The 16,176-nt window shown below is 36.6% G+C and overlaps 1 protein-coding gene across 2 annotated transcripts in view; it reads left to right on the forward strand.

Annotated features, from left to right (window-relative positions):
- The window catches only part of LAMA2 (laminin subunit alpha 2), a 717,179-nt gene that overhangs the window by 338,732 nt on the left and 362,271 nt on the right, over nt 1–16,176 (forward strand). For both annotated transcript variants that reach the window (XM_049901052.1, XM_049901136.1), the window contains exons 11-12: nt 1,009–1,149; nt 4,551–4,724. In XM_049901052.1, coding sequence (XP_049757009.1) covers nt 1,009–1,149; nt 4,551–4,724 — 315 coding nt within the window. The remainder of the gene's footprint in view (nt 1–1,008; nt 1,150–4,550; nt 4,725–16,176) is intronic.

Below are 16,176 nucleotides of genomic sequence, written 5' to 3' on the forward strand. Positions count from 1 at the left end.
GGTTAGGAAGAAGGTAGTTTAATGAGAAGTTTTTGAGCTGTCATTATACTTTAACTATGGTTGTTGAGACGGTAAAAGGAAGATTGGACAGTGAATATTTTCCTTATCCCTTTCAGGAATGGCAAAACCAAAAATATAACCAAAAACCAAAAACCAAACCCAGTGCCACTGAGTTGATTCCGACCCTTAGCAACTGTATAGGATGGAGTAGAACTGCCCCATAGAATTTCAGTATATATAACCCCAAAAAAACCCAACCCAGTGCCATCGAGTCGATTCCAACTCATAGCGTCATAGCTACCACTTATTTTAGTACCTCTGGGATTCATTGGGAAACCCTGGTGGTGTAGTGGTTAAGAGCTGCGGTGCTAACCAAAAGGTCTGCAGTTCGAATCCATTATGAGTAGGAATCGACTAATATGAATGGGTCACTCTGAGTCGGAATCAACTCGACAGCAGTGAATTTGATTTTTGTTTTTGGGGCTCATTGGGAAGTCCCTGTCCCACTGACAGTATGTGCTCCTGGCAGGCAGAGCTCTCTCTCTGTATATATAGATATAGATATATATGTATGTATATATCTATATATAACAGTTTGCAAGGGAAAAAACAGAAGTGTGCCACAGATTACTGTTTTTACAGGGTGTTGTATGAGGTGGTCCTAAGTCATTGAATTTTTGGTAGGAAAAACGTGAATTTTGAAAATTTTTATTTGGTACTGGACTCTGGGGGTGGAATTTGTGTTCACAAGGGGTACACATATGTACCTCCAGACTCTGAGGGTACAATTTGTGGAATGAAGCATAAAGCAAAAATCATGCTACCTACCCAAAATTCAGATACATTCAATGATTCAACACGCCCTCCATTATTGAAAACATATAATATCACAAAAATTAAAAGAAAAAGCTAATTGAGTCATGAAAGGGCTAAGCAGAAATCAATGTGGAAAACTCTTAATTTTGAAGGGTACCTCTGTTTGTTTCTAACATACTTCTGTATTTGCAGGAGAACGTTGAAGGTGGAGACTGCAGTAGTTGCAAACCTGGCTTCTTCAATTTGCAAGAGGATAACCGTAAAGGCTGTGATGAGTGTTTCTGTTCAGGGGTTTCAAACAGATGTCAGAGTTCCTACTGGACCTACAGCAATGTAAGCAACAGCTTTTAACTTTGTGCACTGCTTCATGGGTCTTTTTGCTGCTGTTGTCATTTTCTTTTGAAGAAGTTAAAAGAATTTTTTTTTTTCTTGCCTTGACGATCTACTCAAAGTTGGCACAAAGAAGTGATGGAATGTTCTTTCACATGCTATTTGTGTATCTGTGCTCAAAGCTTGTAAGGTTTTATCCATGACAATGTGTTGTCTGGAATCTCTTAGAATATTTAGACACTGTAGGGTCCCTATAGTCTGAATCAATACTACAGCAACAAATTTGGTTTGGGTTTAGAATATGTAATGTCCATGATCAAGATGTGAAACAGTAATGAAATTAATATTGTTTTGACCTCAAGGGGAGATGTTTCAATAGAAAAAACATGAAATTGCTGTTTGAAGAATTCCATTTCTCATTTCACTGCTGATGATTGCACACAGGTTAAGAAAAAGCTTTTCATCTATCTATGTAATGCATAGCGCACATCAGTTTCTTCTTACAATTTGAAGTCTCATGAGCTCTTTCATTGTTAAATGGGTCCTAAATTCGAATAATATCTTCATTCTTAATTGATTTGAAATTTTCCAAATTACTTAAACTATTTAATAGCTACTGGGACTTTCTTAAGGAGCCCTGGTGGTGCAATAGTTAAAGTAGTCTACTGCTAACCAAAAAAAGTCGTCAGTTTGAACAGACCTACCACACTGTGGGAGAAAGATATGGCAGTCTGGTTCCATAAAGATTTATAGCCTTGGAAACCCTATAGGGTTGCTATGAGTCAAAATCAACCCAAAGGCAATGGGTTTGGTTTGTGACTTTCTTACTATAGCATAAAGATGTTTACCTTTCTCCAGCCACTCCCCACTCCCTTTTCACTTTGAGCAAAGTATGAGAGGCAAATGGGACCTCTGGGGAATTTCAAATACATTCTGTGGCTGGAACTTAAGACTGCCAAGTGGCAGATGCATGCTAGAGAAAGAGGAGCCCAGAGGAGGAATGAGAAACCATACCCTATATGGCTGAGGATGCTAAGAAGTCGGAATCTTATTCTTGGAGAGTCATTTAAGGATTTTAAGCAGGGGAGTGAGTGACATGAGTAGATTTATGTTTACAAAGATTTCTATTTGAATAAACTGTCTTGCAAAATGTCTCCCTTTCAACTTTAGTCAGCTAACTAATTCTTACAAAAAAAAAATTCTTACACAATTATAAAATATTTTTCTTTGGCTATGTGGCTTTTAAACCCAGTCTGAAGCTTACAGGTAGTTTCTCACTGTATTCTCAGGCTATTATCTAAATTTGAATCTATATAGACTTTACCAAATGTGTTGCTTTTAGAACCAACTTCATAGAATCGATGAATGGACATCTAACCTGCTGATTCTCAGCCTACCCTATAGACTGTTCCATTAATACTTCAAAGTGTCATAGGTAGTAAATGGCAGAGCTGGCGCTCAAGCCTTAGCCCTCAGAAACTTCAGGCTACTAATTTTTGCATTTCAATAAGTCTTCTGGAAAGAATTCCCCTGAATATCACCAGACTTTCTTAGAATGCCTGAAGGGTGAAGTTGAGAAGAAAAGAGGAGTAAGGAATATATTACTTTATGTCTGTTTTCCAACATTTCATACTGGAGAAAATTATCAGAATGGCTATAACCCTACCCCATTCTGTACCTCTCCTGTTCCTTTTTAACCTGGTCTCTTTTTCTCACCTGACCAGGGCAGTTTCCCCAAAAAACCAAACCTGTTACAGTCGAATTGATTCCAACTCATAGTGACCCTATAGGACAGAGGAGAACTGTACCACAGGGTTTCCAAGGCTGTAACCTTTACTGAAGCAGATTGCCACATCTTTTTCCTGCAGAGTGGCTGGTAGGTTTAAACCACCAACCTCTCAGTTGGCAGCCAAGCACTTAACCACTTCCCCACCATTGCTCCTTAGAGCAGTTCCAGTGATTCCAAAACTTTGAAAGGTACGAAATCAACTAACTTCTGCGTAACATAAACACATCATGGACTGCCCAATAACATTTGCTGGCCAATAGTATTTATCAAGGGGCAAATTTATCAAAATAAAAGTAACAATTTATCACTTGAAATTGGTATAAAATCAGTGTCCCAGATAGTTGAAGTTTTTTTTTTTCAGATCTTTTTTCTATTTTCTCTGTAAGTTTTACTTTTCACTTTAACAGAAGTACTGTTCACCGTTATCCTTGCATATTTCTCCTGCAGATTTTATCCTTAACTCTGCCCATTTTAAAAGAAATTCTAAAAATATTTCAGACACATTATCATCATTACCATTCTGCTCCCACCATCCACAAGACCAGGCAACTAACTAGTATGCCTCTGCTAACTCCAAACCTGACTAACCAGTGTTTTGTCCCGACCGGGTGGGACAGTTTAAGTTAGATTTGTAGCTGCATGTCTGACCTGGGCTGGAGTGTAAAGATGGGACGGCAAATACTATTGTATTCCTTTATTCCTCCTTTAAAGCTCCTTCCTTTTTCTGGGCCAGGGATATAACCTATGGGTCCCCACCGCACTTTTGACCCAGTAGGAAAGATTAGGTAAAGGATCGTAAACTGCGGCCATAGCAACAGCCTAGTGCATTCAATTGTCCTTAAGCTTCAAAATTCAAATTTAAAAAAGTGGGAAGGAAGGAAATACTAAATGAAAAGCTATCTGTCAGGCACTTACATCTTTTCTTTCTCTGCTTTATAAATACATATGTAACAACTTTGGAAAATTTTTCATAAGCAAAACTACAAATGTAATGAAAAATATGAAATTCAACTGGATGAGAAATTGTATAATTTTACAACCATTTTGTAACTTTGAATACATTTCTTTTTAAAGTGGTATTTGGAACCACATATTTAAAAAAAAAAATCATTGGATCAAGAAAAACAGATTATTATATTAAAAAAACCCACTGCTATGGAGTCCATTCTGACTCACTGCAACCCTGCAGGATAGAGCAGAACTGCCCCATAGGGTTTCCAAAGCCGTAAATCTTTACCGTGGCAGTGAGCTGCCAACATTTTGGTTAACATCCTGGAGCACTTCAACCACTGTGCCACTAAGACTCCAGATTATTAGGGTTGCTCTAAGTTGGAATCACTTGACCACAACGAGTCTAGTTTTGGGTTTTTATTCAAACTCCTAGTTATAGCAGAGGAAAAAACAAAACAAAACAATGGGAGCTTGTATGAATACATATGCTAAGTTTAATGATATTTTCAACTCATATTTTCCTAACTTGTCTTTTTTTTTTTTTCTCCCCCAAAAGGGGCACCATAAGGAACATGAAAGAGAAAGGAAGCTGATGTCTTTTTTTCCCTCTGCCCCCAACCCCCCACCCTCGCCCCCAACTAATGATGATTCTGTTTTCTTTAAGATACAAGACATGAGTGGCTGGTACCTGACTGACATCTCTGGCCGCATCCGAGTGGCTCCGCAGCAGGACGACTTTGATGCACCCCAACAGACCAGTATCAATAATGCAGAGGCCAGACTAAGGTTGCCACAGAGCTACTACTGGAGTGCCCCAGCTCCCTATCTGGGAAACAAAGTAAGTCCATAGTTACTTGCTTCTTGGAACTTTAAGTGACAAATAATGAAAACAGTTTTTATTCAGTATTTTTTTTTTTAAAGAAAAATTAAATCAAATACACACTACTGTACAGTATTGTCAGAATCAGCTGATCAGAACCAGTTTGGCGTTTCTCCTGTGTTCCGAGGAAGTTCAGGGCCTGGCCCCACTAGTAAAGATACTTGATATAATCTGTCTTTTATGTAAACTTTTTGAATGAATGAATAAATTAATATAGCCTCTAGGGTATTTGGTGAGACAGATTATGGATACAGCAAGAAACTGTGTTGTGTTTGCTTGAAGTACCAGTTTTTCTAGACTTGCCTGTGGTGGTATACTTACTGAAGTTTTCCTCATCGGTTCCTATTTCTTTTCAAAACTGATATTCAAGAGAGCTACTTTTTCTTCTGCCTTGTCTGACTGGTAAATGGAATTGAAAATTATTACATAACTAATTTAATCTCTGCCATAAAACATAGGTAAACAACATATTTCCCAGAACTTAGAAAGTGAACCATCCTAAAAGCAGTGCCAGACTGAAAGCACGTTTGTTTTGAAGCCCACTCCCAGATATAGAAAAACATAACACAGATAAACAAATGCAACAGCTTCAGAAATGCCGGCTTCCCGCCACCTCCCCCCCGCCCCCGCCATCTTCTCTTGTGGATTAACTCTGTCTAGGAAGGTGCCTTTTTTAGAATTTTCTTTTATTTTAGTTTGTCCAATAAATTTTCAGAAGCAAAATTTAGTTTATTAACTCTAAATGTGAATACTTGCTTGTCCTGTGAGGATTAATACCTTATCATCTGATAGTTAAATTAATTACCTAATCAGATAACAGAAAAAAAAAAAACTTAGTAAATTGATGGAATTTAAAGCCTAGTTTTCATCTATAAAAATAAAATGTTACTTTCTTTAAAGAAACCTTCACTGACAAATAAAAATGCATTTTCAGTTAGTGGTTTTCTTGCATGGCATGTGAGTATTAATACTGAAAAACTTAATAGTTCATATGTACTCAGTGAATAGGAACTGGCAGTTTTAGCTGATTGAAATGTTTTCACCTCATGGCCAGCTTCTTATTTTTAACAGGCTTCTAAATGCTGTTATGAAAAAATATGTAAACAAATAAAACACGTTTTCAATGAATATGTATTTTAAAGAGACAGCGTATGTTGCATAAAATTCAATAGCTGTAATAAAAATCTAACTAAACTTTTATTTGCAAAGCACTTTATGACAAGAAGTAATTTTGCTCTTTTATATTTAGGAACCTCCTGTACTCCCAATAAGAATAAAATAGCACATAAGACTTCAATAAGACTGTTTAAAATTGAAAGGGGGAAAAATGTTAATTTTTCTTTTTTTTTACTGTTCTGAGGAGTTCAGAGAAGAGCCTTGAGTCAAAATTGGATTAGTTGCAGAGCTCTTATTATTCTTTTGTGAAATTTATTTAAGAATACCTATTAAAACTTTTTTTTTTGCCATGTTTTTTCATCATTTCTTCTTTGGTTATATGGTTTTTCCTACTGTTGGCTGAAAATCAACCCAACAGAAGGAAAGCAAGCATATGGGATATTAAATAGCATCAGAGCAAAGAATTTGGACATTCTGTTCGTAGTTATTGGTTCCCAAAGATAACTTCCCTTATCCTGGCTGACCTGTTTCTTATAATCGCCCACAATGAAACACTTCATATTCCCCAACAGATCATTTTCACATCAGAAAGCTGTGCTTGTCTGTGCTCTAGTTTCCATTCAGTGAACAAAATAATGGTAACAGGGTGTGCAAAGTGTTTGAATATGGAAGACATTTTTTAATGTAATATGGAAGCCCTTGGTGGTTTACTGTCAGACATCTCAGTATGAAGGAAACAATTTGCCTTAATAACTGAACCATATAAATTTTTGATACTACAATAATACGGCAAGCTCTCACAAATTACTGCCGTACATCTTAACTGTCATGTCGCATCACGTAAATTATAGTCATGATGACATGCTTAGCTTGGTTGATTTAATATCTTGCTAAGGAAATGGAAAATTGTAGGCCCTTGTTTGTAAATTCAATAAAGCCACTTTTCTAAATAGTTGAGCCTAAATTCTTTACCAGTAATTGCTGTTAGAATCAGAGCCATTGCCAGCAACTGACAGAAGTAGTACATCAAGATACTAGTGCATCTGCTTACATACTGAACTACGTTTATATCCATCACCTAGAGGCTATGGGTACACGATCCCTCTCCTGCTTTTTTACTGTTAATTTTTAGGTTGAAAAAAAATACTTATGAGATGCTAATAGTGTTTCCAAATATTTGTATACCCAGTTTTCAAACATTTTCCAAGTAGCTAGGTTATAAGGCTACATGTAACAGGAGAATGACGTACTATGCTGCTTCTATTCTAATGAGGATACCACATGCCTACCCTTCCTTTTAGGACCTAATACCAAATAAGAAAAGGGCTCCCACTTGCAACACACTTAGATCAAATAACAGAGAGTTCTGCCTGATCATCATAAAACTGAAGAATACTAGCTACTTTAGCAAAGGAGTACTCTTTATCCTATGAAGCATTATTATTTATTGCAATTCCTCTTTGGAGTAATGAGATATAAATAAGTGATCATAAATGTGTGTAGATAGTGCATGGGATCTAGAAAAACTTAGCACATTTTTAGCACATATTGCCTGTTTGCAGAATTCTCATAATCTCAACTATGAATTAATTCCTCAATAACAATTTCAAAAAACATTTTTTTTTCCATACACGAGTGAATATGTGGCACAATTGGTGCATTAAGTGCTAATATCATCCCCACCCCTCATTCTAGATAGTCAATGAGAATTTATTCAAGCACTCATGGGGCTATGCTCGACAGCATTTCATTTTCAAAATGCTTGGCAAATATAAATGCTTAGTTTTAGGGTATTTTTAAAATCATGGGACTAGGCCGGAGTAGAATGAGCTAGAGGACAGAATCCGGCTGGTTTGCTATAGACTTTAGCTCTTCAGAAACAGTTTGGGAATTTCAGAGTTGGGATAATTTACTGCTTTAGTAAACTAAGTGCTGTGGGAACATTGCAACAGTCATTTACTTAGGATTACCCCAGTGGTCTGAAATAGTGCAGCTTCCAAAAGCAATTCTCTTTGCATTGTAAAGTTCCAGGGGATCTGGCTGGCCCTGTCTCCTGTGCCCACATTACTATTAAGGTTTGAAATTTAGTCTCTGAGCACTAGTAAATTAATCCTATGTGATGTTTTATTTACCAAACAATGTGTATTTTCCATATCATGCTGTCTTTTTCTGTTCCTAACTTAGAGGAGCTCTTAAATTGTTTCACGTAGGTGCCAGGAATGCCTACAGCCTCCCTTAAGATGCACATTATGATATTCTGCTGACATAATAGCATCTGTCCTCTAAAAGTCATCTTTGGTAAACTTCTTGGATGTGGTTGCTTGACTTTCGGTTCTACCTCACAGATCCCAAATTCAAAGTGTGAATTTGAAGGAAGAGGCTGCTGTTTGAGATTTGCAGGACAGGGTAGCACTTGCCACATAAAAGGAGGCTCAAAAATACAAAAAAAAAAAAAAATGCTGCTGTTTAGGTTGCTCAGAAATGATCCTTGAGGTTGGATTTATGTAAGAGTTCAAAGATTATGTCAATCTTGTTAAAAAAAAAAAAAAAGGTAAACACCTGCTAACACACAAGATTCAGTCTCTTTTAAGCAGCATAATTTGTACTTGTGACTTCTTCCTCCATCTTTCTCACAATGATTCCAAAGTGAAGTTCAGTACCCTCTCATCCATCCTTAACTTCCTCCAATTTAAGTGTGGATTAGATGGCTTAATTATGAAGGTCATATGTATGTGGAGAATGGCATGGCCATAAAAGTGAATAGGGTAAATTAAGTGTGGCTAAGTTTTTATTCCATACATCCGATCCCATCCAAAAAAAAAAGATTTGGTAATGGAGCAGTACCAAGAAGATTTGCTACCTAGAGTAAACCAAATGAATTATTAGTGGTAAATGAGAAAATAAATATTAAAAACAAGATATGCCACGGACTCATTAGTCATGGTAGAATCTGCTTTGTAAAACTACTCCATCTATGCGGATTCACACTCAAATATAAAAATCGGTCAGTCTTACATACCCGTGGCATAACATTATCTTGATATTTTCCCTAATTAGATTTTTAAAGGACTAATTTTGATATTTCAAATTATTATATAAACAAACATTTTAATACTCATATGTGCTTACAATGTCTTATACATTATAAATGTAATAAGCTTTGGTTATGGCATAATTTTTTTAAAAAAACAAATCCTGAGAGAAAATTTTATACAACGAATACATGAAGTTCTATTTTAAGTTTGCGTGTTTTGTTAATCGTTCTGTAACCATTCTGCTAGGTTCTAGGGTTAAAACTATGACTGAGTTGAGGTCCAATATTAACTGGCAGCCAGTGAAGAAAGCATTATCATGCTATTTCTGAACCTAAAATGGCCAAACTGTCCTATATGTTCTGGCCTTTTTGTTTACAAATTGTTTTGGGTAGTGGAAGAAGAGCAAGAAAATGGAGAAATATGAGAAAGAGTGTTGTTAGTTTTCTTGTTTCAGTTTAAAATTTAATTGGATTTTTTATACAGCCCTAGACATGAGGTGAAGATGATAAATTGAAAACAAATGAACAAAAACTAATTCCAACCAGTAGCCATACAAAAATTAATTTCTTCCCTATCAGGAAACATTTCCATAATAGGGACCATCAGAATTTTCAAACAACATATTCTCTCTCATGTGAACCTGATTAGAAGATATAATATGAGCACTATTCCTTATTTTTTTAAAGTGTCATTCTAAACATGTCCTTTTTTTTTTTTTTTTTAAGTATCTACAATGGTAATAAGGATAGGAACCAAAGAGGGTAAGAATTACAAGTCATTTTTACTTTTTATTTTAAAATTTTAAGTGTTTAAAAATCCAGTGAATATTTCCTCAAGTAGAACTGGGGGGAAAAAAAAGACAATGTATTACGATATCATAATGACCTTAAGGAAGAAAAATATCTCTTAAAGAAGACAAAAACTAAAAACAATAAAAGAACAGACCAACCACAAATACTACATTAAAATTAAGACTTGTTTAACAAAACACAGTGCAAAGAAAGCAAAAAAAAAAAAAAAACCTAAACTAGAAGATGTTTGAAAAACTTAGAATGACTAAGAATTCATATTCATAACGTGTAAAACTCCTATAAATCAGTAAGAAAATGCCAACACAATAAAAAAAAGAACAGGAAAAAAAAAAAAAAACACAGCATGCAACATGAACATGCTTTTCAGAGGCTTAATAACGTAAATGGTCCTTAAATTAATAGAAAGGTATAAACTCTTTGAAAATTAAAGAGTAGAGAAATACCAACTATTGACAAGGATCTACACCAATAATTATGTCCATCCACTGCTTGGAGGAGGGAAACAGATAAGCCAGTCCAATTACTTTAAAAAAGAGTTTGTTCTTATCTGGTAATAAACCAAAATTTTGATACCCATAAATACCTATTATTGTTAGAATAGATGATATAATAGGGACTGAATTTGTTCCCTGCCTTTGCCTTAAACAACTAGATAACTGGACAGAATACGTGACACATAGTTTTCAGATATACACATTGGACAACAGAAAGAGCAGTAGTATGATCCTTGAGGGCAGGAAAAAAGAAAAAAAAAAAAAAAGCAGGGGCATCCTTAGTATTGCACCAAATTACTGCCTCTATTCAGATTGCAGACTACAGCAGCGGGAAGATAAGCCTAAGCAGTGCCCAGTAGCCTTGCTGGGTTTAGGAGACAGAGATTGGTGCTCTGGGTACTAAAATGTGTAGAGAAGAGTTCCAGAGATGAGGGACCTGTACAAAGAGAGCTCAGATATCTTCAGAGGGGTCTCTTTATATTTTTGATTAAGTATAAATCTGGGTATTATTGAGAGGCCTGGGAAAAGACTCCATAAAAGAAGGCAGAAGAGTTCCCAGAGCTGAGAGCTTATAATAGGATATATTCCCAGCATTCAAAGTGGGTATACCTGATAATATCTTAATTTACACACCTAACAAAATTAAAAAAAAAAAAAACTTGAAAGGATCCATTTTATGACAAGAACTTATGTGCACCAATAAATAAATAAATAAATAAAAATAAGTCTATAATGCTTTAAAGATTAAAACAAACTCCAACCAAAAATTTAAATGACAATAGAAATACCCGGCATCCAATAAAAAATTGTTACTCAAGCAAGGAAGCAGAAAAATATGAATCATAATCAGGAGAAAAATCAAACAATATAAACAGACACAGAAATGACAGAGATAGTAGAACAAGTACACAAGCATGCTCAAACAGTTGTTTTTAATAATCTCCATAAACTAGAGGAAAAAAATAATCTCTGTAAGCTAGAGGAAAACATGAATATGATGAGGTGAGAAATATGAAGCAAGGAGAGGGGACAGGAAAAACAAAGCTGGTGAACAGAATATCGGAGAACTGTGAGTGTAATCCCAGAGGGAAAAGAGGCAAGTGGAGACAGGGAAAAAAAACAAAAAACAAAAAATATATATGTATATAAAGGAACCACTGTATATAAACTCAAATTGCTAAAATTTTTAAACCCAACCAGAAAAAAAAAAGACACATTACATATAGTGGAATAATGACAGCCAATTTCGTGCTGAAAACAATGTAAACTAGAAGACAATGGAGCCACATCTTTTAAAATACTAAAGAAGAAAAACTGTTAACCTAGAATTCTATATCCAGCACAAATATTGTTCAGAACCAAAGATAAAGAAGAATTTTCAGACATACAAAAGATAAAAAAGTCATCCCCAGGAGGTGGGGCCAAGACGGCAGAATAGTCAGATGTTTCCTTTGGTCCTTCTTACAACAAAGACCCCCAAAACAAGTGAATTGATTATATATGGGAAGGTCATAGATAAAGTCGAGAAGTTGGACTGAGCGGCAGAGGGGAGGGAAAAACAGTTCAGAAGTAGTGAGGATTTGCCAGACCTGCCCTGGCCAGCACCCTGCGGCTGGATTGGCTGGCATGCGCAGGCTGAGGCAAGAAGTAGCGCTTCGGACACGTTTTCCACATCAGGAGAAACAGATGGTGGAGAGTCTACACAAGACTCCAGAGCCAGGGAGAAGTGGCGCTGGGTCTGCAAAAGTTAAGTACAAGCATCTAACCTATTGCTCAGGATCAAAATAACCCTTTTCCCTCTGAAAAATGCCTCTGTCTTCCTTCACCTGCCCCCTCTGCACTCTACTCCAGTCCTGGTCTGGCTTCAGCAATTGATGCACCCAGTTGGCCAGAAGTGGGACACTTAGCGTGCACCTGAGCCAGTCTCCCAGCTTTGGAAAGGGAAAAGCAAATAAACAAACAAACAGGAAATAAGAATCTGCCAGCTCCCTTAAGCCAGGACCTTAGGGCAGGCACTGCCGCTTTGCATAGGCACAGGTATAAGGGTCCGTGGACTTTGAATGCCTTTCACCCCTGCCTAGACCCATGTGGGCCTATTTCAGTAGTGTAGGCCCTCATTAGTATAGTACAACAGGGTACCTGAAGCCTATTTTAAACCACAACATCTAAGGGGGAGTGGCAGATTCATGACATTTGACACCACCCAGCCCATTAAGCAGGGTCCTCACCTACCCATATCAGGGGCCTGAGGACTGATGGCTCCACCCACTCTACCTAGCCACCCATGACAGGGATCTGAAAATGAGCATCCCCTCCCAGTCTTAAAGCCAACAGTATTGACTGTCCAAAGTCAATACCTGCCTACGCGCTGTAGGGAACAGGGACATGCCTTTACCCCAGGCAGTCAGGGGCAGTCATCAGCCCCCTACCTTGCTCAGCATATAATCCCCTACTGCAGCCAGATGACTGTGCCTGCTCCAGTCACCCCTACATAGCCCTACCTGTCTAGAACTGTAGGTGAGAGCCTGTAGCACACAGTGACCAACGACCTGGACACCTGAGCCAAATGCACACAAGAAAAAATAGACTCCTAGAATTGCATACCTAGTAGCAGCTCTAACCACCTGGTAACAGGATGTCAGAGCTTCAAAGACACCAGTAATCAAAGCAGCTCACATGACAAGCCTATTTGGACATACCAAAACAAAACAAGACAAGAAACTAGGACACAGTAAGCAAACATAAAATAAATAAATATAATAACTTACTGATGGCGCGGAAACAACAGTAAATATCAAATCATATAAAAAGGCAGACCATGATGGCCTCAGCAAACAACCAAACAAAGAGCCAGGAAAACTCCCAGAGGAAGAGAAAGTCTTGGAATTACCAGATGTAGAATTCAAAGGATTAATATACAGAGCTGTATAAGAGATCTTTTTTTATAAGACATCAGGAAGGAGATCAGGCAAAATGGAGACCAAGCCAAGGAACACACAGACAAAGCAGTAGAGAAATTTAAGAAGGTTATATAAGAGCATAATGACATATTTATCAGGCTGGAAGAATCCATAGAAAGGCAGAAACAGAAATCCAAAAGATTAACAATAAAATTTCAGAATTGGACAACTCAATAGAAAGTCATAGGAGCAGAATTGAGGCAATGAAAGTCAGGATTAGTGACATTGAAGGTAAAGCACTTGGCAGCAATTTAGTTGAGGAAAAATCATATAAAAGAATTAAAAAAAAAAAAGAAAAAACCCTAAGAATTATGTGGGACTCTATGAAGAGGAATAACCTACAAGTGATTGAATACTAAAAGGCAGCAGGGGGGATAACAGAAAATACAGAGAGAATTGTTGAAGATTTGTCAGCAGAAATATTCCTTGATATTGTGAAAGACAAGAAGATTTCTATCCAAGAAGCTCATCAAACCCCACACAGGGTAGATCCAAAAAGAAAGTCACCAAGATATGTTATAATCAAACTTGCCAAAAGCAGAGATAAGGGAGAGAATTTTAATAGCAGCTAGGGATAAATGAAAAGTCACTTACAAGGAAGTGTCAATAAAACTAGGCTCTGACTATTCCACAGAAACCGTGCAGGCAAGAAGGCGATGGGATGACATATATAAAGTCTTAAGGAAAAAGATTGCCATCCATGAATTACATATCCAGCAAAACTATCTCTCAAATATGAGGGCGAGATTAGGGCATTTCCAGATAAACAGAAGTTAAGGGAATCTGTAAAAACCAAACCAAGATTACAAGAAATACTAAAGGGAGTCTTCCGTTTAGGGAATCAGCAGTATCAGATTACAACCCAAGACAAGAACACAGGACAGAACAACCAGGTATCAACTCAGACAGGGAAGTCACAAAAGTAAGTGAAAACTAAAAATGCTGCAAATACGGAAAGAGAGACATCAATATGTAAAAGATGACAACATTAAAACAAAAAAGAGGGACAAAATAGTGTAGTCATAGAACTTTCATATGGAGAGGAAGTTAAGGCAATATCAATAAAAAAAAGATTGATTTAAACTTAGAAAAATAGAGGTAAATTTTAAGGTAACCACAAAGGAAACTAATGATCCTAAACATCAAAATAAAAAACAAGAAAAGCATAAAGACTCAGCAAATACAAAATCAACAACAATGAAAACGATGAAAATAAAATAAAGAAAAATGATTCAGCACAGAAAATTAAGTGAAACAATGAAACTATCAACACCACACAAAAAAATGGGTCAAAATGACAGCACTAAACTCATACCTATCTATAATTACACCAAATGTAAATGAACTAAATGCACCAATAAAGAGACAGAGAATGGCAGAATGGATAGAAAAATACGATCTGTCTATATGCTTCCTATAAGATCCACATCGTAGAGTCAGTGACACAAACAAACCAAAACTGAAAGGATGGAAAAAAATATATCAAGGAAACAATCAAAAAAAAGCAATATTAATCCACCACAAAGGATAAGGAAGGACACTATCTAATGATTAAAGGGTCGATACGCCAGGAGGCCATAACAATAATAAATACTTATGCACCCAAAGACAGGGCTCCAAAATACATTAAAAAAAAAAGAAAAGAAAACTCCACCAGCGTTGAAAATAGTCCGCTCCACAATGGTAGTAGGAGACTTCAACACATCACTTTCAGTGAAGGGCAGGACATCCAGAAAGAATCTCAATAAAGACATGGAAGATCTAAATGCTGCAGTTAACCAACTTGATCTCATAGACATATACAGAACACTGCGCCCAACAGCAGCCAAGTATACTTTCTTTTCCAGTGCACATGGAACATTCTCTAAAAGAGACCAAATAGGCCAAAAAGCAAGCCTTAAAGGAATGCAAAACATTGAAATATTACAAAGCATCTTCTCTGACCATAAAGCCATAAAAGTAGAAATGAGTAACAGAAAAAGCAAAGAAAAAAATCAAATACATGGAAACTGAGCAACACCTTCTTCAAAAGCTACTGGAATTAATGACAGAATAAAGAAGTTCATAGAATCAAATGAGAATGAGAACACATCCTACCAGAACCTTTGGGACACAGCAAAAGCAGTGCTCAGAGGTCAATTTATAGAAATAAATGCACACATCCAAAAAGAAGAAAGGGCCAAAATCAAAACATTAACCCTACAACTTAAACAAATAGAAAGAGAGGAGCAAAAGGGGGCCATGTGCACCGGAAAAATGGAAATAATAAAAACTAGAGCAAAATAAATGAAATAGAGGATAGAAAAACATTTGCAAGAGTTAACAAGACCAAAAGCTGGTTCTTTGAAAAGATCAACAAAATCAATAAACCACTGGCCAAACTGACAAAAGAAAAACAGGAGAGGAAACAAATAACCCAGATAAGAAATGAAGTGAGTGATATCACAACAGACCCAACTGAGATTAAAAGAGCCATAACAGAATACTATGAAAAATTGTATTCTAACAAATTTGAAAACCTAGAAGAAATGGACAAATTTCTAGAAACTACCTAGCTAACAAAAACAGAGGTAGAAAAACTAAATTAACCTATAACTAAAGAAGAGATTGAAGAGGTGATTAGAAAACTCCCAACAACAACAACAACAAAAAACCCTTGGTCTGGACTACTTCACTGGAATATTCTACCAAACTTTCAGAGAAAAGTTAAACCACTATTACTAAAGGTATTTCAGAGCATAGAAAAGGATGACATACTCCCAAACACATTCTATAAAACCAGCATAACCCTGATACCAAAACCAGGTAAAGACACCGTGAGATGAAAAGTACAGACCAGTATCCCTCATGAACATAGATGCAGCAATCCTCAACAAAATTCTAGCCAATAGAATTCAACAACCCAGGAAAAATTCCCAAAAAATAATTCACCATGACCAAGTGGGATTCATACCAGGTATGCAGGGATGGTTCAACATTAGAAAAACAATGTA

The sequence above is a fragment of the Elephas maximus genome, chromosome 1 (assembly GCF_024166365.1).
Source record: "Elephas maximus indicus isolate mEleMax1 chromosome 1, mEleMax1 primary haplotype, whole genome shotgun sequence".
NCBI classification, from domain to species: domain Eukaryota; kingdom Metazoa; phylum Chordata; class Mammalia; order Proboscidea; family Elephantidae; genus Elephas; species Elephas maximus.